At 47.3% G+C, this 27,457-nt stretch overlaps 1 protein-coding gene across 1 annotated transcript in view; it reads right to left on the reverse strand.

Annotated features, from left to right (window-relative positions):
* GMCL1 (germ cell-less 1, spermatogenesis associated) overlaps nt 1–27,457 on the reverse strand; it is a 142,209-nt gene that overhangs the window by 47,762 nt on the left and 66,990 nt on the right. The window contains 3 exon segments of the mRNA XM_040414434.1: nt 6,503–6,587; nt 8,961–9,025; nt 15,363–15,479. Of these exon segments, the coding sequence (XP_040270368.1) occupies nt 6,503–6,587; nt 8,961–9,025; nt 15,363–15,479 (267 nt within the window).

Raw genomic sequence — 27,457 nt, forward strand, 5'->3', positions numbered from 1 at the left:
ACCACTGCAGCCAATCACTGCCTCAGCAGTGACATGTCCCCAAGCAGCATATTAATACTGAGGCCAGTGAATAGCTGCAGCGGTGCACTTTACCATAGATGGAACACCACACTTCTGATGGGTACAAGACCCTTGGTGTTGGAAAAGGGCATCGGAGAATAGGTGAGCAGCTTTGTTTTCTTTATGCCAATCACTTTAAGGGCCACAATTAAAATTGCTTTGGTGACCGGATAACGCATTTTAAAGACTATGGGGGAGCTTTATCAAACTAGTTTAAAGTAGAACTAGCTTGGTTGCCCATAGCAACCAATCAAATTCCCACCTTTCATTTTTCACAGCTCCTTTGGAAAATGGAAGGTGAAATCCAGTTGCTATGGGCAACTCCAGTTCTACGTTACATTAGTTTGATAAATCTCACATCTGCCCACTTTCACAACCACGAAATCTAAAATGCAACTTTGCAGTAGGTCTCCATTAAAATGCCCTACTGCTCCCTTTCTACAGCGCCTATGAAGACTAAGGCCCCATCCACACAATCGTATTTTTGGTCCGCATCCGATCCACATTTTTTGCGTATTGCAGACAGACACATTCATTTCAATGGAACCTAAAAATAAAAACAGCACACCATGTGTTGCCCGCATCCATATGTCCCTTCCACAGTCCTGCAAAAAAGATAGAACATGTCCTATTCTTGTCCTATAGGGTGCGCAAAAAAAAGATAACATGTGGTCGTGTGAATGCACCCACCATGTTTATGACTTAAAAAAAATAAAAATAAAATGGCAAAGGGCAGTTTTACTCCACCTCGCCACTTTTCAAAAAGAGGGTGTGACAGGGGTGAAAAGAGGGCACAGATGTCCAAATGTAGCACATCCCCAGGCAGCGCAAGAAATGGACAGTCTTGATAAATCCCCTCCTTAGGGCCCATTCAGACACCCATATTCTTTTCAATGGGGCCGTAAAAAGATGCGGACAGAACACAGTGTGCTGTCTGTATCCGTGGTTCCGTTCCGCGGCTACGGCGGGCAATAATAGGCATTTTCTATTATGGTTGCGACTAGGATGAGCGAATAGAAGCTGACGAGATGGAATTCGAGCCGAATTTCAGGAAAAATTCGATTCGCACGAATCTGAATTTTCTCCACGCTTCGTGGTAACAAATCGTATTTTTTTCCGAAATTGGCTGCTGCACGTGTTTAGGACATGGGAGCAAGGAACTTGGGAACGAGGGATTACCCACAATGCCATGCATGCAGCAATCAGCAGCCAGCCCTGTGATGTCACAGCCCTATTAAATACCTGTAGCCATCTTGGATTCAGCCATTTTCCAGTTGCACTTAGTGCAGGGAGAGCCGTAAGCGGGCGCTAGGGACAGTGCTAGGAAAGACTTTTAAAACTTTTTTTGCTGTTATAGAATTTCAGGGAAAGGATAGGAAGGAATAATTCCACAGTATTGAAGAACAGGGTTCATTAGGGAGTTTACAGCCTGGGTAATAGGAACAATCCTATTACACCTTGCTGCACTGACTGGGGATCCAAATTGCCATTATACTGCTCTGTAATTCCAGAAACTGTTCTTGTTATTGGGATGCAAGTGCTGTTTGATTCAGCCCATATTAACAGGGTTTTATTCTCGTACAAGGACATATTTATATGTCTTATTAGCCCTTGTGCGGTGCAGTTATATGTTCTAAAGCATTTTTTTGGCTTGTATTAGTGGGGAAAAAAGGGCTTATTAGCCGTTGAGTGGATGAAGTGAGAAAATTACAGCCCTTTTTAGCGTATATTAGTGGAAAAAATATATATGTTCTTAAACCCTTTTTGGTGTGTATTAGTGGAAAAAAAAAGGGCTCATTAGCCGTTGTGTGGTGAAGTGATAAAATTAGACATTTTTGGGGTGAGGAACTGCACGTGTCCTTCATCAATAAATCGAATCTTGGCTTTCTCCACGACAACTCAAAATCGGAACCATGGTGACTGACAACGGGAAGAACATGGTGTCAGACAACGGGAAGAACATGGTGTCAGACAACGGGAAAGAACCATTGTGTCAGACAACGGGAAGAACATTGTGTCAGACAACGGGAAGAACATGGTGTCAGACAACGGAAGAACATGGTGTCAGACAACGGGAAGAACATGGTGTCAGACAACGGGAAGAACATGGTGTCCGACAACGGGAAGAACATGGTGTCCGACAACGGGAAGAACATGGTGTCCGACAACGGAAGAACATGGTGTCCGACAACGGGAAGAAACATGGTGTCGGCACTTCGTAAGAAGGGCCGAGCCATGCGCACTGCATGGCACACTTGTTCAATCTGGTTGTCAAGCTGTTCCTGAGTCTTCCACCATCTGCAAAAACATCCTAAAAATGGCCAGGAAACTTTACATGCACTTCAAGCCATTCATACATCGCAAAAGCACACCCTCCTTGAGCTGCAGCAGAAGGGCATCCCCCAACATAGGCTGATAGGCGACGTTTCCACCAGTTTGAATTCCACCCTCCATATGTTGGACCGACTATACGAACAGAGAAAGGCCATAAACGTTTCTTGATGATCCAAGCGGACAGTAGCAGCTCAAGTGTGACAACAGCTGTTTGTTCAGGCCCTTTGAGGCCACTTTATTTGTCAGTCACCAGGACTACGGGATGAACAACGCCATTACACTGCTTCATGTCCTGAAACAGATGCTGGTAAATCAGGCTGGTCAGGGGACTGGAGACGTATGGCGCCTAGATCTCACAGCCACATGAGCCCTGTGAGGGGCTTGAACTGGAGGAGGATGACATTGGAGCACAAGCAATGTGTAGCAAAATGGGTGGTTTTTCTACACAGGTGACAGAAGAGGAGCAGCCAGAGGAGCTACAGGGCGATGAGGAAGAGGAGGCAGAGGACCCAGACACACCGTGGAAGTATGCAGTGGAGATGGAGGCAGGGAGTCCCTCCGAGACACTTGCACAAATGGCGCGATGCACGCTCACTTGCTTGCGTAGTGACAGCCGAATTGTCAGCATTCGACAGAGGGATGACTTTTGGCTCCTCCACCTTGTTGGACCCTCGCTACCAGTCAAAATGGGGGCCCGTAGAGAGGAGAGAACAAACTGAACTACTATAGAGACATCCTATGTAGTCAGTTGGCCGCTGCCTCTCTGCGCATCGTCCCATCCTCTCGCAGTCTCTGACTGGGGGGGCCTTCTGAGCTTATGTCTCCTCTGCCATGGCAGGGTGGGGGGTTAGGAGCAGTTCCAGCTCCATCAGCAGCAACTTGAGTGTAGAGTCGCTGATTAGCAGCTTTCTTTACTGCCCTAGTGAAGAAAACTACTCACCAGCAGAGCTAGACCTGGAGCAGGACCTGAAACAGCAGGTGGTGCATACTTGGACAGCACCCTGCCACCCCACACTGACGATCCGCTGGACTACTGGGCAGCCCAAATGGATTTGTGGCCGTCAACTGGCAGAGTTTGCCCTGGAAAAGCTGTCCTGCCCTGGCAGTAGTGTGGCCCTCCGAGCGGGTATATAGTGCGGCGGGGGCCATAGTTACCCAAGAAGAACTCGGCCTGTCCAACCCAAAATGTGGTGAGGACTGACCTTTGCCAAGAGGAATCAGGCGTGGATCAGCCAGGATTTCCACCCACCAATGCCTGATGCATCAGACTAGATCATCCATGGTGCCACACCAACACTTTGACAAAAGAGACCGGTTTCTTCTGGCTACCTGCCTCAGCTACTATTCTGATGCTGCCACCTGCCTGATGCCACACATCTGATGCCAAGTGCTCCTTCTTTCCCCCACCATCTTCAGCTGGTACTGGTATTGCCACCCACCTCCCCACTCTGTGGTCCCCTGATGCTGCTGCCACCTTGCCACTCTGCGGCCTCCTGATGCTGCCACCTCCACAATGTCATTGTGCCACTCTGTGGTCTCCTCATGCAGCTGCTGCCACCTCCATACCGTCATTGGGCCACTCTGTGGCCTCCTGATGCTGATGCCACCTCCAGCCTGTCATTGGGCCACTCTGTGGTCTCCTCATGCTGCTTCCACCTCACCAGTACGTCCTAGGGCCACTCTGTGGACTTCTCATGCTGAACCCACCCTCCCCACTTCATAACTGGGCCACGATTTTGCCTTTCGGCCTGGCTGATATCACTTATTTGACCCTTCTTCTGATCTGTCAGAAAGAATGAAAAATGAGACACACAACGGATCCTGTCTATTTAACAGCTGTAAGGCCTGCATGACATGGTCCCTATTTTGCATCAGAATTGGCTTATGATTTGCTAGCCAAAAGCAGGAGTGGGTACAAAACACAGAAGACATGACACGTTAACGGAATATTTGCATCTCCGTTATGGATCCACTCCTGCATTTTTTTTTGTCTTTAGCAATACTGATGGATTACTGACCAAATGCTGACCTAGTGAAGGCGGATGCTCCACAGACAGGATCTGTTTTTTGGGGGTTATTGTTCTGACGGATCAGAGGAAGGGCAAAATAATCTGTGACGTCAACACAAACTTACTGCCGACACCCTCTCCACTGTGTCGGGGGGCTCTACTTGTATAAGCGTTTAATAGAACAGGTTCTGTAGACATCTATGTGGAATCAGCTGACGACGGTGTAAAAGGAGTGCGCTTCTGCTTGACGCCAACATTGACCTGTAAGGCTGAGTTCACACTTGAGATATTTGGTCAGTTTTGGCCCTGTGACTGCCGAAATAAGTGAAGTGTGCAGTGATTCTAAGAGCGACGCCTGTCATCTGCATGTCATAATGAGGGTCCATTCACACATCCGTGTGTTTTGCGGATCCACAAAACAGACAGCGGCAATTTGCGTTCCGCATTTTGCGGACCGCACATTGCCGGCACTAATAGAATATGCCTATTCTTGTCCGCAATTGCGGACAAGAATAGAACATGTTCAATTTTTTTGGGAACGGAATTGCGGACCAGGAAGTGCGGGTTCGCAATTCCGTATCCGGGCAGCACATCGTGCTGCCCCATAGAAATGAATGGGTCCGCAATTCCGTTTAGCAAAATGCGGAACGAAATTGCGGACGTGTGAATGGGGCCTGACTCACAGTATTGTTTCACTACCACAGGAGACTCCCTATGAGTGTTACTGCAAGGCACAGTGTTCTACACCACTATAAAGGCTCTCTGCAGCCAGGAAATAGCCGGGTTTTTAACGCTATTCGGCACAAATAAATTCGGATCGAACCGAATTTGTTTCGAAAAATTCGGCGAACTGGCGAGGCAAATTTTTTTGAAATTCGCTCATCTCTAGTTGCAACCATGTACGGACTGCAAATTGCAGAACGCACACGACCAGTATTTGTGTTTGGTGGGTCTGCGAAACACTACGGCTATCTGAATGAGGCCTTATGGAGATGCATAGTTAACAGACCGTCAACTAATTCTGCGTTGTGTAATCCGGTTGTCTCATTTTCTTCTACTTTAACTCTACTTCTACGTTAACCATCAGTAGAGGACAGATGCAAAGTATCAGACTACAGAATTTGTTTGAAGTCTGTTACCATGGAGACATCTTTCAAAGGAGCTGTAGAAAACAAACCAAAAGTCTTTTCTCAATTAAAGGGTTTGTTTCATGAAGCATAGCCTACATTTTTCAAACCAACCCCTTGATCTGAATACTTTTGCAATTGCATGTAATTAATTAATAATTAAGTATTGCCAGTGAGCTATTCAAGAAAATGTATCTGTATGGCACCACCTGCTGTTTGTTATTTTCCTTATTTTGTGTCCGTCTCACTGAGCTGGTCGAACATGCTCAGTTTAAATCTTTAACTGCCACAACCATATGTTCTGTTAGAAGCTGAGGCAGTTACAGGGAGAGAGCTGCAGCAGAAAGGACACACCCTCTGAGCTGAGAGGCTGAAGATAGACCAGCAGAGCAATTGGAGCAATGAATGTAGAGATCTCTGGATCCATGTGAAGTACAGGGCTGGTTCTAGCTTTGTTAGAAAGCGGTTGCCATGTACTATATGATGTCTGATTTTCATTTAACCCCTTTAAGAACCACTGCAAATTTGCTTCACTTTTGATTTACTAGATAGAGACAGTAAAAATGTTTGCAAGGATGTGCATAGCCTTTACTACTGTCAACAAAACCCCAACTTATCCTCTGTTCACATCAGAATTAGGGCTTCATTTCTACAAGCTCCACAACAAATATGACAGACCCGTCACTTTGTGAGGATCCCATTGACTCAATAATAGGTTCATCAGGTTTCTGTAAGGGTTCGGTACTTTTTTTTTTTTTTTTTTCCATTTAAAAAATAAAAGGAATAATACAACATGCTGTACTATTCTGGCAAAGAACAAAGGAAACCTGGTGGAAAAAAGTAGCACAAGTGTGAACAGGCTCTGGAATGACGTCAGTTTACAAAACATTCAAAATAGTTAATCTAATTAAAAAAACACATTATAAGCTATGTCGATCTGATTAAGAGGAGCCTCTCTGCAGGTTTCCTTACCTTTTTTAAAGCTGTGTACACATCCATCTCCACCTGCATTACAAGAAGATCTGGAGAACAGATGAGCTGCTTTATCATATTGATGCTGCAGAAGAGAACGGCAAATAAATCACACATTAAAGCCTGGACACAGCTGTTTAAATGCTGCTTATGCTGAGTTACAGCGCGGTATTCACAAATCTACAAGACAGACTGACGGAAAAGTTATGTAGAAAAACTGTCCCGCTTGTATTTCCAAAATCATGGTTAATTGATCGAGCCCTTTATTGCTGCAGTCTGATGTACAGATGCAGCAAAATCTTTACTTTTATTCTTATAAAAATGAGGCGCCTCAAGCACCAAGGGCCTTGCCTAGCCCTTTGGGGCAACCCTTTATCTCCTCTCCACATCACCACTGCTCCTCATGGCTTGATTGACAGGGCCAAGCATCGGCACCGTTTAGATGCCTAACCCTGAAATCTTGCACTGATGAGACGTCATTGGTGCATGCGCAGTTGACCTCAGGAGACAATTCCCCACTGAGGTCTGCACTGAGCAAGGAAGAAAGCCAACTCTACTGTCCCCGATAGGTGATTATCCAGTAAGTCAATGCCTGATCCTTGAAACAAAAATAATAGAAGAAATTCAGCTTTTTGGCGCTCCAAAACCCGGTCAAGGCAAAATTGAGTTTCAAACTTTTTATTCCAATAAAATAGGCTTGCAATAAAAACAACGCGTTTCAGGGAATTAGAATCCCCTTCCTCAGGTTAAAAAAATAAGTATACACAGAGTACATAGGGCTATATATCCGCCCACAGTTTTTTTCATCATGGACAATGCATGCAAATTTGAAATACACTCTCTTGATTAAAAAGCATTTTTATACATACTGATGTCAAGGTTTTATTAAAATCAATCCAAATAAACTTATTCTCATGTTTTTATATACTGAAATATTGATTTTCGGGACTTTTATTGTATATTCTATAGGACCTTTGTAGTAGGCAAAGGACCTTAATCATGTGATCGCATCGTCGGGTCACGTGTCTTATGTTGGGACACGTGATCGTTGTTATGGGAGATTATTCAGCCAGAAGATTGGTAGAGTGGGTGGGACGGCCCGTGATGTAGGAGAACTCCTGTCCTATCGTGGTGTTGTCATGTGATGTTTCTAATTTAATGGTAGGAGAAGGGGGGTATGGGAGGAGCTATGGTGGAGTGTCTAAGCTCAGGTTGTATTACTATGGCAACTAGAGACACTTGCAACACTTTTCAAAATGAAGAGTCTAAACCCATATGGCCTGAATGAGGCCTTTTAAATCAAGAGAGTGTATTTCAAATTTGCATGCATTGTCCATGATGAAAAAAACTGTGGGCAGATCCTGAATGCTAATGCCTCCCCCAGATGTGATTTTTTTTTTACTATATATATGACCCTATGTACTCTGTGTATACTCATTTATTTTATTTTTTACTTGAGGAAGGGGATCTTAATTCCCTGAAACGCGTTGTTTTTATTGCAAGCCTATTTTATTGGAATAAAAAAGTTTGAAACTCAATTTTGCCTTGACGGGTTTTGGAGCGCCAAAAAGCAGAATTTCTTCTATTATTTATGCTACGGCCAGTGAAGAGGGACTGGACATCCTTCTACACTGGAACCATATCCTGCAGCCGCACACCCGAAGGCAACAATTTCTTCATCTGATACGACTACAGTAGAGTCGGGCCCATCTTAGCACAAGTTGAAAAGGTGAGCCTCTAATCACTAAGTAATTCATTCTGTCCTATCTAAGAGTTAGGACATACTACCCTATATTGTGCGCTATTTTCTTGAGCCTTAGGCACGTCCACCCTGCCTTGAAACAAGACAGACAATTCACAGGAAGCCATCTGAGACGGTGCAGACAAGAAGCAATGTCCCCAGAACAGTATCTGCCGAGCAGTTCCCTACTGCAGTGTGTATGGTCTCCCTAAACTGCCGGAGAGAGTTGCCACCTACAGGGTGCACTACAGCGTCTGCTTCCATCCTTTCTGGGGATGATTACCCAGCAACCTGCGGCACTCCAGCTCTTCAGAATCCTTTCACTTCTGTTAAAATTACAGGAACAGCGGTGTGCATGCTGAGAGTTGTACTTTCACAGCAGCTGTAGTGCTGAAGATTGCGGATCGCTGCCGTACTGGCACCCTACCATAGCTGGATCTCCACAAGGAGAATCAGTTCCTTTTATGAGGCAGTACACATGGCATCACCCACCACAGCACAGTGGCGTCTATAGATGGGTCTTGCTAATTTGGGATGCGCAGAATTACCAGCTGGCATAATAAAATAACGGCAAATGTTACACAAATGCAATGGCCTCATCCTCATGTAGAGAAATGTGGTTACGCTGCCCGTACACAATGCTGTCTGTCAATTCGCAATGGGTATGCAGATCTCGCTTAATGGACATCATACCTACCCTGAAAGTTTACCACGTACCTTAGCTCCTTGAACAGATCGACACTTTGATGGGTGCATTAATTATTTAGAAGCCATTCTAGGCACTGAAAGAAGAGAAACACACATAGTGCGTGCGCCGATGATGTAAAACAATGACAAACTGCAACATTGGCTCACTGACACAATGCATCCATGTCCAGGGAAACAATAATGACCAACAGATCCGGCTGGAATAGCTGGGACACTGGAGAGCTGGCACAGAGGAACAAAGACCAACACTTAGTGTCTCCAAGACAAAGAGATTACCACTGAGCACCCTCTGGGCCGGTGAAGGCTCAACAGGCTGCCCTGTCAATCACTGCCGAGGCTGGAGAAGTGAAGAGGCGATGCTCGCCGTGGTTGACACATTAGATTATGTGCGGGTGATGAAGTAACACCCTGTTTTTTTAGAGTGCGATTAGACCAGCATAGTGGATTAGCCTGTCACCATTTTGCACAGTATGGTGGCAGGGGATGAATTAGGCAACGGGTCTTTGTATTAGTGTGCAATTAGGTGCAAAAGTGCGTCGGAAAAGTCTCAGATTAGATTTTAAAAAGTCACATATTAGATAAAAGGTCCCATATTCGTTATAAAAAGTTGCAGCCACATATAGGTTTAGGTTTGTAAAAAGGCGCGCGTCTACCCGCCGATGCTCCTACTTTAATAAAATGGTTGCACAGCCCCACAGATTACTGACCAACAACAGGTGCAAAACTAAGACTAAATGAGACTAAAAAATAAATACTGACGAAAATTACTCAATTTACTCAAAATTAGACCAAAACAGAAGGTGCAAACAATGATGATAAATGATGCGGTGTCTCCAGGACAAGGTTCTTATTAGGAGCAAGAAATTCCACCTTTTCTCCCCAGGAAAATGTTGGATTCTTGTTGCCGAAAATGTACAGACTAAGGGTACTTTCACACTAGCGTTTTTCTTTTCGGGCACTGAGTTCCGTCCTAGGGGCTCAATACCGGAAAAGAACTGATCAGTTTTATCCTAACGCATTCTGTATGGAGAGCAATCCGTTCAGGAGTCATCAGGATGTCTTCAGTTCAGTCTTTTTGACTTTTCAGGACGGAGATAATACCGCAGCATGCTACGGTTTTTATCTCCGGACAAAAATCAGGAAAACTTGCCGGAATGCCAGATCCGGCATTTTTTTTTTTACATAGGAATGTATTAGTGCCGGATCCTGCATTCAGAATACTGCAATGCAGGACTCGTCCTTCCAGTCTGCGCATACGAAAAAGATGTGAAAAAAATAAGTGCCGGATCCATTTTTCCGGATGACACTGGAAAGGACGGATCCGGCATTTCAAAGCATTTGTAAGACAGATCAGGATCCTGATCAGTCTTACAAATGCCATCAGTTGGCATACGTTTGACGGATCCGGCAGGCAGTTTCCGGCGACAGAACTGCCTGCTGGAATCCTCTGCCGCAAGTGTAAAAGTAGCCTAAGCATAAGAGAACCAATCCAAAATGAGGAAACCCAAGGCCACTCTCACATGGTCAGTACTTGATCAGTATTTGTAACCAAAACCAGAACTGGAACCTACAGAGAAAGCATCATGGAAAGATTTGTGCCTCTTCTGTGGTGAGGACCCACTCCGGGGTAGAGCTTACAAATACTGATTGAAAATAATGCAATGATGGCAAGTAGCCAAAGGCTAGAGCTATAACTAGACTTTGCCACACAAAATACTTTTGTCATTGTATACACTTAAAAAATTGGGCATACCAGTGAGCTAATCAATAAAACATCTGTATAGCACCACCTGCTGTAGGCTTTTATTCCCCTTTTTTTTCTTTCTGCCATAGACTTCACTGAGGTGGTCGCACAACAAGGAGTTACAAGGCAAGAGCCATAACAGAAGGGGTCACACAACCTGAAGGACACGCCCCTTAGCTGCCACAATTGGAGCAATGAATGTGGAGATCTCTGGATCCATGTGAGGTACAGGGCTGGTTCTAGCTTTGTTAGAAAGAGACTGGTCATGTACTATATATGTCTGATTTTCATTTTTTTTACATCCATCATGACATAACTCCTTTAAAGACGAGCCAGCTTTTTTTTTCCCATTTTCCCTCTCTGCCTCCCAAGAGCCATAACATTTTACTTTTCTATTTACAAAGCCATATAAGGGCTCACTTTATGCGGGACAATTATTTTTTTTTTAAATGGCAACCAATTTTTGTATAGGAATAAAAAAAATGGGCAATAAATTATTTGTGAGGTGAAATTGAAAAAAAATTAAATTATTCCGCTGTGTACTAAAACTGACAAGCCAACCTTATTCTACGGGTCAGTATGATTACAGCAATACCAAATGTATGTAGTTGTGATTTTATCTTATGGTTTTACCACTGTTGTAAAAAAAAAACAACTTACGGTAATAAAAAAATAGAAAATGTTCTGACACTCATAACTTTCTATATTTTCATGTACAGAGCAGTCTGAGGGATTGCTTTTTGCAGGCTGAGCTGTAGTTTGTATTTGTACTTTTTTTTTTTTTGGGAAGGGGGGGGGGGGCAGTTTAAGTGACTAAAAAATGCTTTGCATTAAAGGGTTAACACCGCTCTGAAATTCCAGCATTTAGAGATTTTGAAGGTGCTCAATGTATTTCTGTGGACAACGACATCTCAGCGATAAATCACCCCACCCATGTCTACAGTAGGTAGAGCCCTGGCCTAAGATTTTTTTTTCGATGCAGTTGCAAAAACTGCATAGAAAAACCTGGATGTGTAAATCCAGCCCAAAATCCTAGAGAACCGTCAACCTCAGGCTGCAGGAGGCCAGCAGGCAGCATGGACTAGAAGGATGACCCCTTAGGGTGCATGTAACAGATTATAATCTCCTGGGAACAGACAGCATGCATAGTATGATGGCCCCAGCGCCCAGTGCAATAGTCACATCTTATTAGCGCACCTTTGTGACTGGAAACAGAAGGATCCCATGTAAAGAGGTGTTGTACACCCCTCAGGGATCCCCAGCCCCTCCTATACAGATGCTGTCCAATCTCCTGTCACTACTCCGTTCCCTGGCCCAGAGAGGACGTTCCAACACAGGGGCATGTCACCCGCTGCAGCCAATCACTGGCTGCAGCAGGTGACCGCTGGACCAGGAAGTTGAGAACAACAGTGGACTGGGCACATTGCAATGAACTTTTTCTAACTGAATACCCCTTTAAGGGCATGTCTCGTCTACTAAATAAAAGCGCCATCTCTGTATTGTGGGGGAAAAAAAAAAATAAGCAATTCCTCATCACTTCCATCAATGACTCTTGTTTATGTCCAGAGGCCTAAAAAGGTCTACAGACCAAATGCTCCTCACAGCTGAGGGCCTGCCACAATGTCTATCCAGTCTAAATAATCTTCATTGAGCCGGGCCTGTCAATAGCAAAAATCTCTAGGGGTGGGGTTACTATACATCATTACAGGCCGGCGCCACAAGACCGCAGTACAGACTTGATTGCCTACATCGGGGTCAGTAACACTTCGACACTCCAGCTGTGGTGACAGAACAACCCCCAGCATGTTCCAGTTACTGTATGGGAGTTCACTGAACAATGGAGAAAATTGGTGCACGGTGGGAGTTGTGGTTTCCACACTACCGGAGTTCTGAAGGTTGCTGAAACCTGGCTTAGATTCCAACATTGTAACAAAGCCTCAGCTGTCAGAACAGATGGGTGTTTAGGGATTTTAAGAATAAAACAGTCCCATTCATTAGCCTGACCTCACAGACTTAGGCTACTTTCACACTAGCGTTCGGAGCGGATCCGTCTGATGTTTCATCAGACGGATCCGCTCCTATAATGCAGACGTTCGCATCCGTTCAGAACGGATCCGTCTGCATTATAACTTAGAAAAATTTCTAAGTGTGAAAGTAGCCTGAGCGGATCCGTCCAGACTTTACATTGAAAGTCAATGGGGGACGGATCCGCTTGAAGATTGAGCCATATGGTGTCATCTTCAAGCGGATCCGTCCCCATTGACTTCCATTGTAAGTCTGGACGTATCCGCTGGCAGAGGCTGAACGCTGGCAGACTGATGCATTCTGAGCGGATCCGCCTCCACTGAGAATGCATTAGGGCCGGACGGATGCGTTCGGGGCCGCTCGTGAGCCCCTTCAAAACGGAGCTCACGAGCGGACACCCGAACGCTAGTGTGAAAGTAGCCTTAAAGGGATTTTTTTTGTATGCATCAACATCTTTTAAAATAATCATTTATGGAGATAGCTGTAATTTTGTAATGTGTTTCTGTTACCTTTACTGCTCCTATCTCCTGTTCTGGGCTGTGGTCACATGACCCTGTCATGTTATGTCCATGGGCGTGTCAGTGATAGGGGAGTGTCTATGTAACTAGCTGGTGGGAGGAGCTATAAATCAGCAGGGCGTTGTAATGAGCAGTGATAGGGGAGTGTCTATGTAAATAACTTGAAATACAGGATGGAAACCAGAGTGATTGACATGGTAGAAACGGGTCATGAGAGTCCAAATCAGTAAAAGAAAAAAAAAAAAGAAAAATTATATTATATATTATATATATATATATATCTCAATCAAAAAACGGAACAGCACCTCCTGAGACAAATCGCAGGTGCAAGCTACCCAGCAATAATACAGCAAACAAAAAACAGTAGCAGCACACCACTATATGCGCTAAGACTAAGTGAACAGGTGAATGTGTGAACAGGGTCAAATACATGACGTCATATAGTTACTGCAAAGCAGTGGAGAAGCTCTTAGCGCATATTATTGATCAAAAATATGTCGGGCCCACCTACCAGACAACAAGGTAGCTTCTCATCAGGTGGGACCTACTCTAACACGGAATGTCCAGCTCCATTGTTTCTCTGATTAAAAACACCAAGGGGTGGGGGATGGGCGAGGAGTGCCAAGTTCCACTGAGGATGCCTAGTCCTCTATACATACATATATAATATATATATATATATATATATATATATATATATATATATATATATATATATATATATAGATAGGACTAGGCATCCTCAGTGGAACTTAGCTTACTGGGTGGGGGCCACACCACTCACAAGAATGGGGGTCCCGGTTCCCCTGAATGGATGTTGTGACCGGTTGCACATGGGACTCCTGGAGATAGTGGAGTACAGTGCTCAGTTATCGCTGGAACTCCCATAGAGCTGAATGAAGAAGCAGCGGTCATGTGTGAACTGCCTGCCCAATCATTCAGGGGAACGTGTCCCCAACTCTAGTTATCAGAGGGGGCCGCAGGTGTCACATCAGAATCCTCTACCTACGGATAGATGATAACTTTAAAACCTGGCACAACCTCTTTAAGAGCCTCTTTACTTTTGGTCATTTGGTTGGATAACACTGCTGCTCTCTCCCATTGCCTAATGTCAATGGTTAGCTATTGTAGAGAACACATCAAAGTTTTAAAGAAGCAATCACATCTTACATTCCATACATTCACAGGGTATGGCATACTGCATTAAAGGGGCTGTCCAGTCTAGGAAACAACAATCAGTGTCTGCAGTAGTTAAGTCATTTCCGGTCCAGCAGGGCCGCCAGAAACTGGGTAGTGGCAGTCACCTGTGGTAACAGTTATTCCCCCATCGAGCAGCCTAAAAGGGGTTGTGTCACTTCCGCAAAAAAGCATTTATTACGCAGAGGAAGTTAATACAAGCCACTTACTAATGTATTGTGAGTGTCCATATTACTTCCTTTGCTGGCTGGATTCATTTTTCCATTATATTATGCACGTCTCGTATTGTTACGACCACCCTGCAATCCAGCAGTGGTGTTCGTGCTTGCACACTATAGGAAATAGCACCAGCCTATGTGCGATCCCTCAGTCCCGGCCATGAGAGAGCCAGCAAAGGAAGCAATATGGACACTCACAATACATTAGTAAGTGGCTTGTATTAACTTCCTCTGCATAATGAATGCTGTTTGCTGAAGTGAAACAACCACTTTAAAGGGGGTTTTCCAAGAGTATAAAATTTCCCCTCATGTGCCAGGCACCCCTCTTGGAATATACTCGCCCTCGGCGCCGATCCTGGTCCCCACACCGCCGCTGTTGCTTCTCCTGCAGAGTGAAGGGGGGGGGGAGCAGCCACAGGCAGGCGGGGGGGAGCCTCCCTAGCGTAACCCGCAATGTTAGGGAGGTCCATCCCAGTCTACCATTGGCTGCTCCCATTGGTCCCCACCACCCCCACCGACACTGTATGTTTTCATCCGTGTGCAGGGAGAAGCAGCAACGGAGGTGCAGGGACCAGGAGCGGCGCCGAGGGCGAGTATATTCCAAGTGGGATGCCCGGCACATGAGGGGACATTTTATACTCCTGGAGAACCCTTTTAATTGTAAACTACATATTATATTAAGCAAAAAAAAATCTATATGCTGAACAACTCACTTTTTCTTCACAGAGTCTAACCCGTAGACGCCAGCTGCTGAGGAATAGCTGCAGACCGTCTGAACGCTGATGGTCTCTTTCATGGTCTCACCACATTGCTGAATTAAACCATCCTTAAAAAGAAAGAACAAAGATAACATTCACTATTAGGCTACTTTCACACCAGCAATTTTTGCGGATCCGTCATGGATCTGCAAAAACGCTTCCGTTACAATAACACAACCGCATGCATCAGTCATGAACAGATCTGGTTGTATTATGTCTTCTATAGCCATGACGGATCAGTCATGAACACCATTGAAAGTCAATGGGGGACGGATCAGTTTTCTATTGTGCCAGAGAAAACCGATCCTTCCCCATTGATTTACATTGTGTGTCAGGACGGATCTGTCTTGCTCTGCACTAGGGCTGCACGATATGGGAATTTTGTGCGATTGGGGCCCTAAAAATTGTGATAACGATGTGCAATGCGATATTTTAAGGGAATTGTGCTAGAGGTCTATTTGCTTGGATTTTCCCAAATGAGCCGAGGACGCGGCTGGGTATGACATAGTTATGGGGGATCTGTGGATGGCGCTGTGTTGTGGGGGATCTGTGGATGGCGCTGTGTTGTGGGGGATCTGTGGATGGCGCTGTGTTGTGGGGGATCTGTGGAGGACGCTGTGTTGTGGGGGATCTGTGGAGGACGCTGTGTTGTGGGGGATCTGTGGATGGCGCTGTGTTGTGGGGGATCTGTGGAGGACGCTGTGTTATGGGGGATCTGTGGAGGACGCCGTTATGGGGGAGGGGGGGATCTGTGGAGGATGCCATTATGGGGGATCTGTGGAGGACGCCGTTATGGGGGATCTGTGGAGGGCGATGTTATGTGAGGGATCTGTGGAGGACACTGTTATGGGGGGGATCTGTGGAGGACACTGTTATGGGGGGGATCTGTGGAGGACGCTGTTATGGGGGGGGATCTGTGGAGGACAGTGTTATGGGGGATCTGTGGAGGACACTTATGGGGACCTGTGGATGGCACTGTTATGGGGTGGATCTGTGGAGGACGCTGTTATAGGGGATGTGTGCTATGACACATAGGGCCATGAGGGGGGCCAGCATAAGACATATAGCATCTTATGCTGGTCCCCCTCATGGCCCTATGTGTCCCCTCATGTGTCCTAAACTGCGCACATAACTGGCTTTGTGTGTAAAGTATTTTACTAGTGTGTGAAACAAGCTCTCTCCTATTGATAACATGGCCGCCTCTGTACTCACTGTCACTATGAATGCACTACAGCGAGCGGCAGCGAGCTGGCCGGCGCGTGACTGACGTCACTTAGTAATGCTCCTCCCACTTCAGGAAGCAGGAGCGTTACTAAGTGACGTCAGTCACGCGCCGGCCGGCCCGCTCGCTGTAGTGCATTCATCGTGACAGTGAGTACAGAGGCTGGACCTGTTATCAATAGGAGAGAGATTGTTTCACACACTAGTAAAATACTTTACACGCAAAGCCAGTTATGTGCGCGGGGCCCCTTCATATATAATCGCGGCATTTTCGGGTCGGCCAAATCGCCATATCGCATTTGCCGATTATCGCGATTCGATTATTTTTTCGATTTATCGTGCAGCCCTACTCTGCACCACATCACGGATAGAAAAACGCTGCTTGCAGCGTAATTCTGTCCGCGATGGGAGCGCAACTAAACAGAATGGAATGCATTTTGGTGCATTCAGTTCAGTTTTGTCCCCGTTGACAATGAAGGGGGACAAAATGGAAGCGCTTCCTATGACGGATCCAATAAACGCTAGTGTTAAAGTAGCCTTAGAAGTAACAGGTCCAGGTGGATTACCAATGTCAGGAGGAATAGCTGTTGGCCGACTGGTATTCCTCCCAACTCCTCTTTATACATGTACGGCCAGCCTGGTATTTATGGAACAAAATTTATTTTAAAAAAAAGTTCCCAACAGGAGAGCACAGTAATCTCACTTTATGACTCTGCTGCACAGAAGTGCTTATCTGCAAGGTAATCCTCATCAAAATAGTATGTGGAGGACTCGACCAACTGACAGAATGATAGCTCTGTTGTTTGTGTCATAGGCCTAGATAAAGACGCTTAAGGAGGAGCACTGTACTCATCAGTGTAATGTAAAGGTCTCTTTACACGGGACGATGTCCAAGCAGATTGTCAGGAAGGAAGCATTCCGTCCAAACAATCTGATCGCTAGTGGAGGAGACCGCTGCATTTACATGCGCCGATCTCCTCCAGATTATGGGGAGGAACGATCGTCAATTCCATAATTGCACAGTTCAATCTGCCACCGGGAAATGATGATCTTTTATGCTGCACAAAAATTCAAATTACCTGATAAACAGGCATTTCGCGTGTTCATTGGTGCATTTACACCACAAGATCATCGCTAACAGGCATTACTAGTAACAATCATTACCATTAATCTGTTCAATTGCCCTGACCAGCCACACTACTGGGATAGCTTAGGGGAGGTGCGGGGAGCCTCTCTACTCTGGACAGGAACTAGTATACACCAAGTGACTTACTAAATAAAATAGATCCAGAAGATCATACACCCATTTTTTTTTATTATATATATATATATATATATATATATATATATATATATAAAAATTATATATAAAAAATATATATAATATATATTAATTTGGTTAATCGTGATAAACCCAAAAATTTTGAAGATTTTCAATTTCCATAAGAACATACAGAAATGGACACAAGTATAAAACCTGGCACAAAGCTTCCAGGAACAGCTTGCAATTTACTACATTACAGGTTTGGGTCTTGTTTCATGCCGTGCGCTTTTCATGACAGGCCTGTGTCCCCAGGGCTCCTATATGCCGCCTGTGAATAGGCGTCCTAGGGGGAGAGTCCGCACTGTATACACAAGCCTCATCCCAGCATGCTATAACTGGGCACTTCTTACTAATTTATCTGGAATCTGTAACTGAATGCATTATGGAGATCAAGTCAGGCCAAGTACATCTCCTCCAGACAAGCCAAAACCCTTCTAGTGCATCAGCTTAAACAGGAGAAGACTCCTGAAGGCACCCACTTCTCTTCCAGATTTCTACTAGATTGCAAGCTCCGGAGGCAAAAGGTTTACATAGTGACACACAGGCAAGTTCTCTGGTGACTCATATTACTGTACATTTCATCTTACTGAAATACCCCTTTAATGAACAGAGCCAGTCACGCAGGCACAATGCTGCTCCACCCATCTCCATGCACTGTAATGTGCCATCTCCAGCAGTCCCATAGAGAACCAGTGGAACAGCGGTGCACATACCCGACCGGCTGCTCTATTCATTTCAGGGGCACAGGGTCCCCGTTCTTGTGAATGGTGGAAATCCTTGCAGCTGAAGCACCACTAATCTTACAGCCATCCCCCATCCTGTGTAACAGAAACATACCTACTAGTATCCTGTTGTCGACATATAATGGGATTTTGCTAGTCAGACATTATGTTGCTGGTTTATAGAAATGACAACCACAAAAAGAGTCCACAGAGAGTATTCTTATATATGCTATTAGAGAGGTTCCCTTGCCATTACATATTTATTTTGTAGGTAAGAAAAACAAAGTATACTTCCCATTTAAATGCTGCTAAAAATGATCCAGTGAGAAGTTATACCCTTTACTTATATTGTATGGCGCCACCTAGTGTTCAGTATTGTATAGCAGTGTGCATGTCCATCTACTAAGTTAAGTACTTGCAGACGTGCATGCTCATTCGCTCTCTTCAGTCAGGTCTCTGCACAGTGACCACCTCTTCTCTGCAGAGCAGATAGTAGTATTAGTAATCCTCTGTCCTCTGCACCGCAGAGCATCTAGTAGTAATAGTAATCCTCTGTCCTCTGCACCGCAGAGCATCTAGTAGTAATCCTCTGTCCTGTGTGCACCGCAGAGCAGATAGTAGTAATAGTAATCCTCTGTCCTGTGTGCACCGCAGAGCAGCTAGTAGTACTAGTAATCCTCTGTCCTGTGTGCACTGCAGAGCAGCTAGTAGTATTAGTAATCCTCTGTCCTGTGTGCACAGCAGAGCAGCTAGTAGTATTAGTAATCCTCTGTCCTGTGTGCACAGCAGAGCAGCTAGTAGTATTAGTAATCCTCTGTCCTGTGTGCACAGCAGAACAGCTAGTAGTATTAGTAATCCTCTGTCCTGTGAGCATCACAGAGCAGCTAGTAGTAATAGTAATCCTCTATCCTGTGAGCACCGCAGAGCAGCTAGTAGTATTAGTAATCCTCTGTCCTGTGTGCACAGCAGAGCAGCTAGTAGTAATAGTAATCCTCTGTCCTGTGTGCACCGCAGAGCAGCTAGTAGTAATAGTAATCCTCTGTCCTGTGAGCATCACAGAGCAGCTAGTAGTAATAGTAATCCTCTATCCTGTGAGCACCGCAGAGCAGCTAGTAGTAATAGTAATCCTCTGTCCTGTGTGCACAGCAGAGCAGCTAGTAGTATTAGTAATCCTCTGTCCTGTGTGCACAGCAGAGCAGCTAGTAGTATTAGTAATCCTCTGTCCTGTGAGCATCACAGAGCAGCTAGTAGTAATAGTAATCCTCTATCCTGTGAGCACCGCAGAGCAGCTAGTAGTAATAGTAATCCTCTGTCCTGTGAGCATCACAGAGCAGCTAGTAGTAATAGTAATCCTCTGTCCTGTGTGCACAGCAGAGCAGCTAGTAGTATTAGTAATCCTCTGTCCTGTGTGCACAGCAGAGCAGCTAGTAGTATTAGTAATCCTCTGTCCTGTGTGCACAGCAGAGCAGCTAGTAGTATTAGTAATCCTCTGTCCTGTGTGCACAGCAGAGCAGCTAGAAACATAGACTGTGTCGGCAGATAAGAACCATTTGGCCCATCTAGTCTGCCCAATATATCTGAATCCTATGAATAGTCCCTGGCCCTATCTTATATGAAGGATAGCCTTATGCCTATCCCATGCATGCTTAAACCCCTTCACTGTATTTGCAGCTACCACTTCTGCAGGAAGGCTATTCCATGCATCCACTACTCTCTCAGTAAAGTAATACTTCCTTATATTACTTTTAAACCTTTGCCACTCTAATTTAAAACTGTGTCCTCTTGTGGTAGTTTTTCTTCTTTTAAATATGCTCTCCTCCTTTACCGAGTTGATTCCCTTTATGTATTTAAAAGTTTCTATCATATCCCCTCTGTCTCTTCTTTCTTCCAAGCTATACATATTAAGGTCCTTTAACCTTTCCTGGTAAGTTTTATCCTGCAATCCATGTACTAGTTTAGTAGCTCTTCTCTGAACTCTCTCTAGAGTATCTATATCCTTCTGGAGATATGGCCTCCAGTACTGCGCACAATACTCCAAGTGAGGTCCCACCAGTGTTCTGTACAGCGGCATAAGCACTTCACTCTTTCTACTGCTTATACCTCTCCCTATACATCCAAGCATTCTGCTGGCATTTCGTGCTGCCCTATTACATTGTCTTCCCACCTTTAAGTCTTCTGAAATAATTACTCCTAAATCCCTTTCCTCAGATACTGAGGTCAGGACTGTGTCAAATATTCTATATTCTGCCCTTGGGTTGTTACACCCCAGGTGCATTATCTTGCACTTATCCACATTAAATTTCAGTTTCCAGAGTTCTGACCATTCTTCTAGTTTTCCTAAATCCTTTTCCATTTGGCGTTTCCCTCCAGGAACATCAACCCTGTTACATATCTTTGTGTCATCAGCAAAAACGAGATTTTTGTATAACTTACCAGTAAAATCTCTTTCTCGCTCTTTCCTTGGGGGACACAGAAGACCTTAGGTATAGCTCATCTCCATAGGAGGCGTGACACTAAGTGAAGACTGTTAAGCCCCTCCTCCACAGCTATACCCTCAGCCTGGAGAGAGAGACTGCCAGTTGCGTGTCCAAGCAGTGAGAAAAGGCAAAGTCCAACAAGCAACCAACAAGCCAACTACCCAACGGGTAACACAAACTCGGAAACCGTGTAGAGAAAAACAATGAATGGGTGGGTGCTGTGTCCCCCAAGGAAAGAGCGAGAAAGAGATTTTACTGGCAAGTTATACAAAAATCTCGTTTTCTCGCCCAGTTTCCTTGGGGGACACAGAAGACCTTGGGAAGTTCAAAAGCAGTCCAAAAGGGGAGGGACCACAGCTCCAAGGCGAAGCACCCGAAGGCATCAAGGAACCGCCGCCTGCAGACCCAGGCGGACCAAGGCAGCATACGCCGAAGCCAGAGTATGCACCCTGTAGAACTCTGTAAAGCGTGCAAGGAAGACCTGTGGCCGCCTTGCTCAAATGCATGGCCGAAGCCCAATGCCTCCGGCCCAGGAGGCACCGACCGCTCTGGTGAAATGAACGGTGACAGCAAAGGCAGAATCCTGCCCTCGGTGCGGTAACCTCAGTAATAGCCAATCTGATAAAGCGGAGGAAAACCACCCTGGAGTCCGTCAACTCTAAGCACGGACCTCCAGGAAACCCAAGAGACCGAACGTCGACAAGAGAGTCGGAGATCTCCAAGTAAAAACCGGCAAGGCCCAAACAACGTCCAAATCGGTGAAGTGTTGAAGCGAAAGGCAACACCACCTTCAGAAGGAAGGAACGGGATGTAGAAACAGCCCTGTCCTGGGAAAAGACAGAAGGCTCAGAACAAAAAGGGGCCATTCAGGCACCCGTCAGAGACACGACTGATACGGAAACACAACCGTACAGGACAGGCGGGGTAGAGAGAACTTCTGTAACGGCTCCAAGGAAAAGATTGGAGCGCCGAGAGCTCAGTATGTAGTTCCCAGGGCGGTACCGAAGGACAGTACAGAGGAACCAAAGAGCCATTTCGAGTAAGAAGGTCTTGACAGGCCCAGAGGGCCGGGGAACGCTGGAAGAGGAAGAACAGCGCTGACACTTGACACCTCAAGTAAAGGAATCCCAGTCCCAGGTCCAGGCCGGACTGGAAAAAAGACAGAACCATGGGGAGAGAAAAAGTCAGAGTGGGGAATGCACAGCTTCCCACAGAACCCCAGACAAAAAAAACATAAGTCTTACGACAGATCCTGGACGAAATACAGCCAGGAGCGGACAGTAGCGAACCCGCTGGAGTCGCCTGGCAAGCGGGCGAAAACCCAATGTGATCAGGCGCAGACCAGTAACACGGGCAGAAGTCGACAAAACTGGTCCCGTCGGCCCCCGAGCAACGTTGTCCCGTATCCACCCGAGTGGGGAGCAGAAGGACAGACGGAACGGAACCAAAGGGTCCGCCCAGTATCCGCCAGATGCCAGGACAAGACAGGCTAAAGTCCATGCTGATGTAGCCATGTTCTACAGTCCCGGTGTGGGAGATCAAAGGACAATCTGGACCGAAAGGTAGTCCCCCCAAGTTACCGAGAAGGTAAGTCTACAGCAGGACCATTGTCTTAGAATGGACCACGCAATCTGCACTCAGCGGGAGGACAGAACGCGGTAGACTCGGTAAATAGGCACAGCTAATACAGCCAGTGTGAACAAGGGAGACAGTACGAGGCCAAAAGGAACACCGGAACCATCCACATGAACAACCATGCTCTCCCCAGAGGGGAGGACAGTGAAGGAACAGCCTCTGAAGTCTGGCGGGACAGAAGCCACATCAGAGTGATCTGTACCGAGTGGGAGCCAAACAGAGTCGGCGAGATAAGGTAGTCGAGACAGAGGCCGGCATAACCCCCTCCAACCGAACGGAGGAGTGGGCAACAGGGAAGCCATAGGACAGCTCAAAAGCAGAACCCTGCTACACTGTGAGATGCCCGGTTCACCGCCTCGCAGAAGGCGAATACCCTGAAGAACCCAAGGTGGAGGTCCTCCGACCTGGGTAATCGAGCACCCAAGCGAATTTGGGTGACCTTCCCGAGAAAAGCGGCCCGCACATGGTAGCAGATCAGACTGAAGCGTAGAGGCGCCAAGAGGATGGACTCAAACCACACTACATCCGAAGAGGAGGAAATTGCAGCAGGCAAGGGAACCGCAGTCCTACCAGAGCCAACGAAGAATTCGAGGGGCGCTCCAGACAACAGCACTCTCGACCATGTGACCACTAGCGCAAGGAAGCAATACCACGGAAGGACGAATGGGCACGCATCTAGGAACCACGAACACTCCCTGGGATGAAGGGCCAACTAAATGAACGAGTACCACCCAGCTCCGTGCAGCAGAGAGCAAGTAGAGCCTGTCCGGGTCAGGTGGACAGAATGAACTCCTTAGAGACGAGTGCAAGGCTTGCGGCAAGCATCGTATCCCAAGAAAACAAAAAGTATGCCGCAGGAAGCAGATGAGGCATACGTACGAGCAGCCCGTAAGCAGTGAGAAGGCCAACCCACCTACAGGAGGAGAAGGCATACACGGCCCAAACAACGCACAAGAACGTCCGCTCACTGCAAAAAAGGTTAATTCAGCGAAAAAGGGGGCTCGCCACAGCATGTACGTGATTGCAAAGTGCAACCTGCAAGGGAGTTATGCACAAGCCTAGTATAGCATGCGATGGAACGCAAGCAGTCCGCCCCGAAAGGGGGGAAATTGTATCTGGCAAACTGCAGTCGGCAAGAGTGCAAAGGCCGGTCCCAAAGGGGAGTGATGCCTAAGGCCGTACCTACTTCAGAGAAGCAGGACATACCCTATAATCCAGCAGGAACGCAGGAGGTCCACCTAGTGAAAGGGGAACATGCACAGGGTTATCCTAGCATTAAGTGAGTGTGCAATAATACACCCAACACTGACTTAGCGAGAGTGCAACTACTCTGCCAATGAAGGGGGACATGTACAAGTCCAGCACAGCCATACAAGGACAGCCGTGAATCTCATGAGCGTGCCAAATTCTGCCCATGGAATGTGGGGTGGTCACGCACAAGGCCAGCACCGTATCCAATGGGAGTGCAAGCGTTCCACCCATGTTAGAGGGCCATGCTCATGGCCAGCAAGGTATCCGGTGAGAGTGTAGCATGCCGCCCAGAAAAAAAGGGGGGGTAATGCACATGGCCAGCATCTCATCCAGGGAGAGTGCGTGCACCCGCCATGTATGGGAGTCATACACATGGCCAGCAACGTACTGGTGAGAGACAAACACAGTCAGTGAGAATGTGTGTATGTCACCTGAGGAAGGAAGGCATGCCCATGGCAGGCAGCGAATGCAGCGAAAGTGCGTACACCGCCCACGAAAGAGGGGTCATGCATATGGCCGACAGCGGATCCAGCGAGAGTGCAAGCACCCCGCCATGTATGGGGTACATGCACATGGCCAGTAACATACCTGCGAGAAAACAACCACAGACAGAGGGATGTATATATGCTGCCTGAGTCATGCCTATGGCCGGCAGCGAAACCAGTGAGAGTGCAGCATAGTAACATAGTACATAAGTACATCATAGCCCATCAGAGAGAATGCAGCGTTCCGCCTATGGAGGGGGGTCGTGCACATAGCCAGTACCGTATCCGGTGAGAGTGCAGTATTCCGCCTAAAAAGGGGGGTCATGCACATGATCGGCAACTAATCCAGTGAGAGCGCTGCGTTCCGCCCATGGAAGGGGGTCACGCACATGGCCGGCAGTGAATCCAGTGAGAGTGCAGCGTTCCGCCTAGAGAAGGGGGTCGTGCACATGGCCGGCAGCAAATCCATAGAGAGTGCAGCATTCCGCCTATGGAAGGGGGTCGTGCACATGGCCAGCACCGTATCCGGTGAAGGTGCAGTATTCCGCCTAAAAGGGGGTCATGCACATGGCCAGCCGGCAGCCAGGGAGAGTGCAGTATCCCGCCTAGGAGGGGATGCACATGGCAGGCACCATAAATGGAGAGATGATGAATGCTGCCTACGGAAGGGGCGCATGCACTTGGCCAGCGCCGTATCCTGGAAGAGGGCAGGAAAAACCGCCTAAAAGGGGAAATGCCCTAGCAGCGACGCAGGTTGGGAGCGCAACACTATGCCGCCTGTGGAAAGAGGGCATGCAGACATGCAGCACTACTGATGAGGCAGTCCAAAAGAAATCTGTTATTATTAGTAGTCAGGAAAAAGGGAGGCCAGCCATACAGGCCCATTGGGATCTGGCCTGTACCCAAAGGGTTAACATGGATCCGGCCTGGAGGGCGGCGCTGCGATCCCATGGGGGCGGAGGAACCTCCCGGCGGGAAGAATTCGCGCCTGGAGAAGTTCCCGCCCCCTCCACCAGGGGCCGGAATTTTGCGGCCTAGTAGGCCGTGAAGCCGGGGTCTAAATTTTGCGGCGCCCGGTATGTACCGCCGGGACCTGAGGCGGAGCGGCGCATCAAACCGGCCGCGGGTGCCCACCGCGCGGGCCGGTCGGAATTGCGGCCCAGCAGGCCGCGAAGCCTGGGCCAAAATTTGCGGAGCCCCACCGACCGACATCGACGGTCGGCCGGGGCCTGCTGGGCCTAGAAGTCAAGCCCAAAGCCGGCCGCGGGAGCCCACCCCGCCGGCCGGAAGAGTCAGGGGCCCAGAATGGCGGCTTGCCGGCCGCGGGAGCCCACCCCGCCGGCCGGAAGAGTCAGGGGCTCGGAATGGCGACTTGCCGGCCGCGGGAGCCCACCCCGCCGGCCGGAAAAGTCAGGGACCCGGAATGGCGGCCTAGCAGGCCGCGGAGCCTGGGCTAAGATTTTTGCGGCGCCCGGCCGCACCGGAATACCAATGTCGGCCGGAGGCGAGGCCTTACTCCACAGCCGTCAGGAGCCTCAGGCCTGGAGCAACACTCCGGTAGGAGATGTAGGGGGGGACCCAGAGACCGGGTGCCTGTGCTGATAGAGAAATAAACTATGTTGCCGCTTCTGTAGCTGGCTGTGGAGACAGCCACTGGCTGCATGTCTATGGGAGCCAGGCAGGGGGGGGCAGAAGGAGATTGCTGCTCTGCGGCACCCCAGGGGCCAGCATAGATCCAGCAGGGGACTAGAGGCCCAGTATGGGGGTCAGGCACGCAGGAGACCAGGGTGGGGGGGTGGGGGACGTAGGGCTGGAGAAGCCTCTCTCTTACCACAGCCGTCTTCACCCTCGGTCCATTCCAGCAGGGTCGCCCCTTCAGCTACTGGCACCGTAGTGGCAGGACGCTGGAAGAGGGACTTGGCGTGCGGGCGACCCTTGCGCTGGCGGGATGTAGGGGAGCTGGGCTGCCCTGATCCACCTTGTCTTCTGTGGGGGAGGCAGCAGTGCGGGTGACCGGCACTGGCGCAGCTCAACCCCGGGAGAACAGAGAGGTCTAGTGCGTCTCTGTTATCCCTGATGATCTGGAACAAAAAGAAAAGAAAAAAGTAAAAATCTAAAATTTAAATAAGGAGAAAACAGCCCTGCAAAGCAGGGAGTGTCTTGCCTCCTTGGACACTAAGCAAAAACTGGCAGTCTCTCTCTCCAGGCTGAGGGTATAGCTGTGGAGGAGGGGCTTAACAGTCTTCACTTAGTGTCACGCCTCCTATGGAGATGAGCTATACCCAAGGTCTTCTGTGTCCCCCAAGGAAACTGGGCGAGAAAAGACAAACCTTACCATCGAGGCCTTTTGCAATATCACTTATGAAGATATTAAACAAAATTGGTCCCAGTACAGATCCCTGTGGAACCCCACTGGTAACATGACCTTGTTTTGAATGTTCTCCATTGACTACAACCCTCTGTTGCCTGTCACTCAACCGCTGCCTAATCCACTCAACAATATGGGAGTCCATGCTCAATGACTGCAGTTTATTGATAAGTCTTCTATGTGGGACAGTGTCAAAAGCCTTACTAAAATCTAGATATGCGATGTCTACTGCACCTCCACCGTCTATTATTTTAGTCACCCAGTCAAAAAAATCTATAAGATTTGCTTGACATGATCTCCCTGAAGTAAACCCATGTTGTTTTTCATCTTGCAATCCATGGGATTTTAGATGTTCCACAATCCTATCCTTTAATAGGGTTTCCATTAATTTGCCTACTATTGATATCAGACTCACTGGTCTATAGTTGCTCGATTCCTCCCTACTACCTTTCTTGTGAATGGGCACGACATTTGCCAATTTCCAATCTTCCGGGACGACTCCTGTTACTAATGATTGGTTAAATAAATCTGTTAGCGGTTTTGCCAGCTCACCACTAAGCTCT

The sequence above is a fragment of the Bufo bufo genome, chromosome 1 (assembly GCF_905171765.1).
Source record: "Bufo bufo chromosome 1, aBufBuf1.1, whole genome shotgun sequence".
Classification (NCBI taxonomy): Eukaryota; Metazoa; Chordata; class Amphibia; order Anura; family Bufonidae; genus Bufo; species Bufo bufo.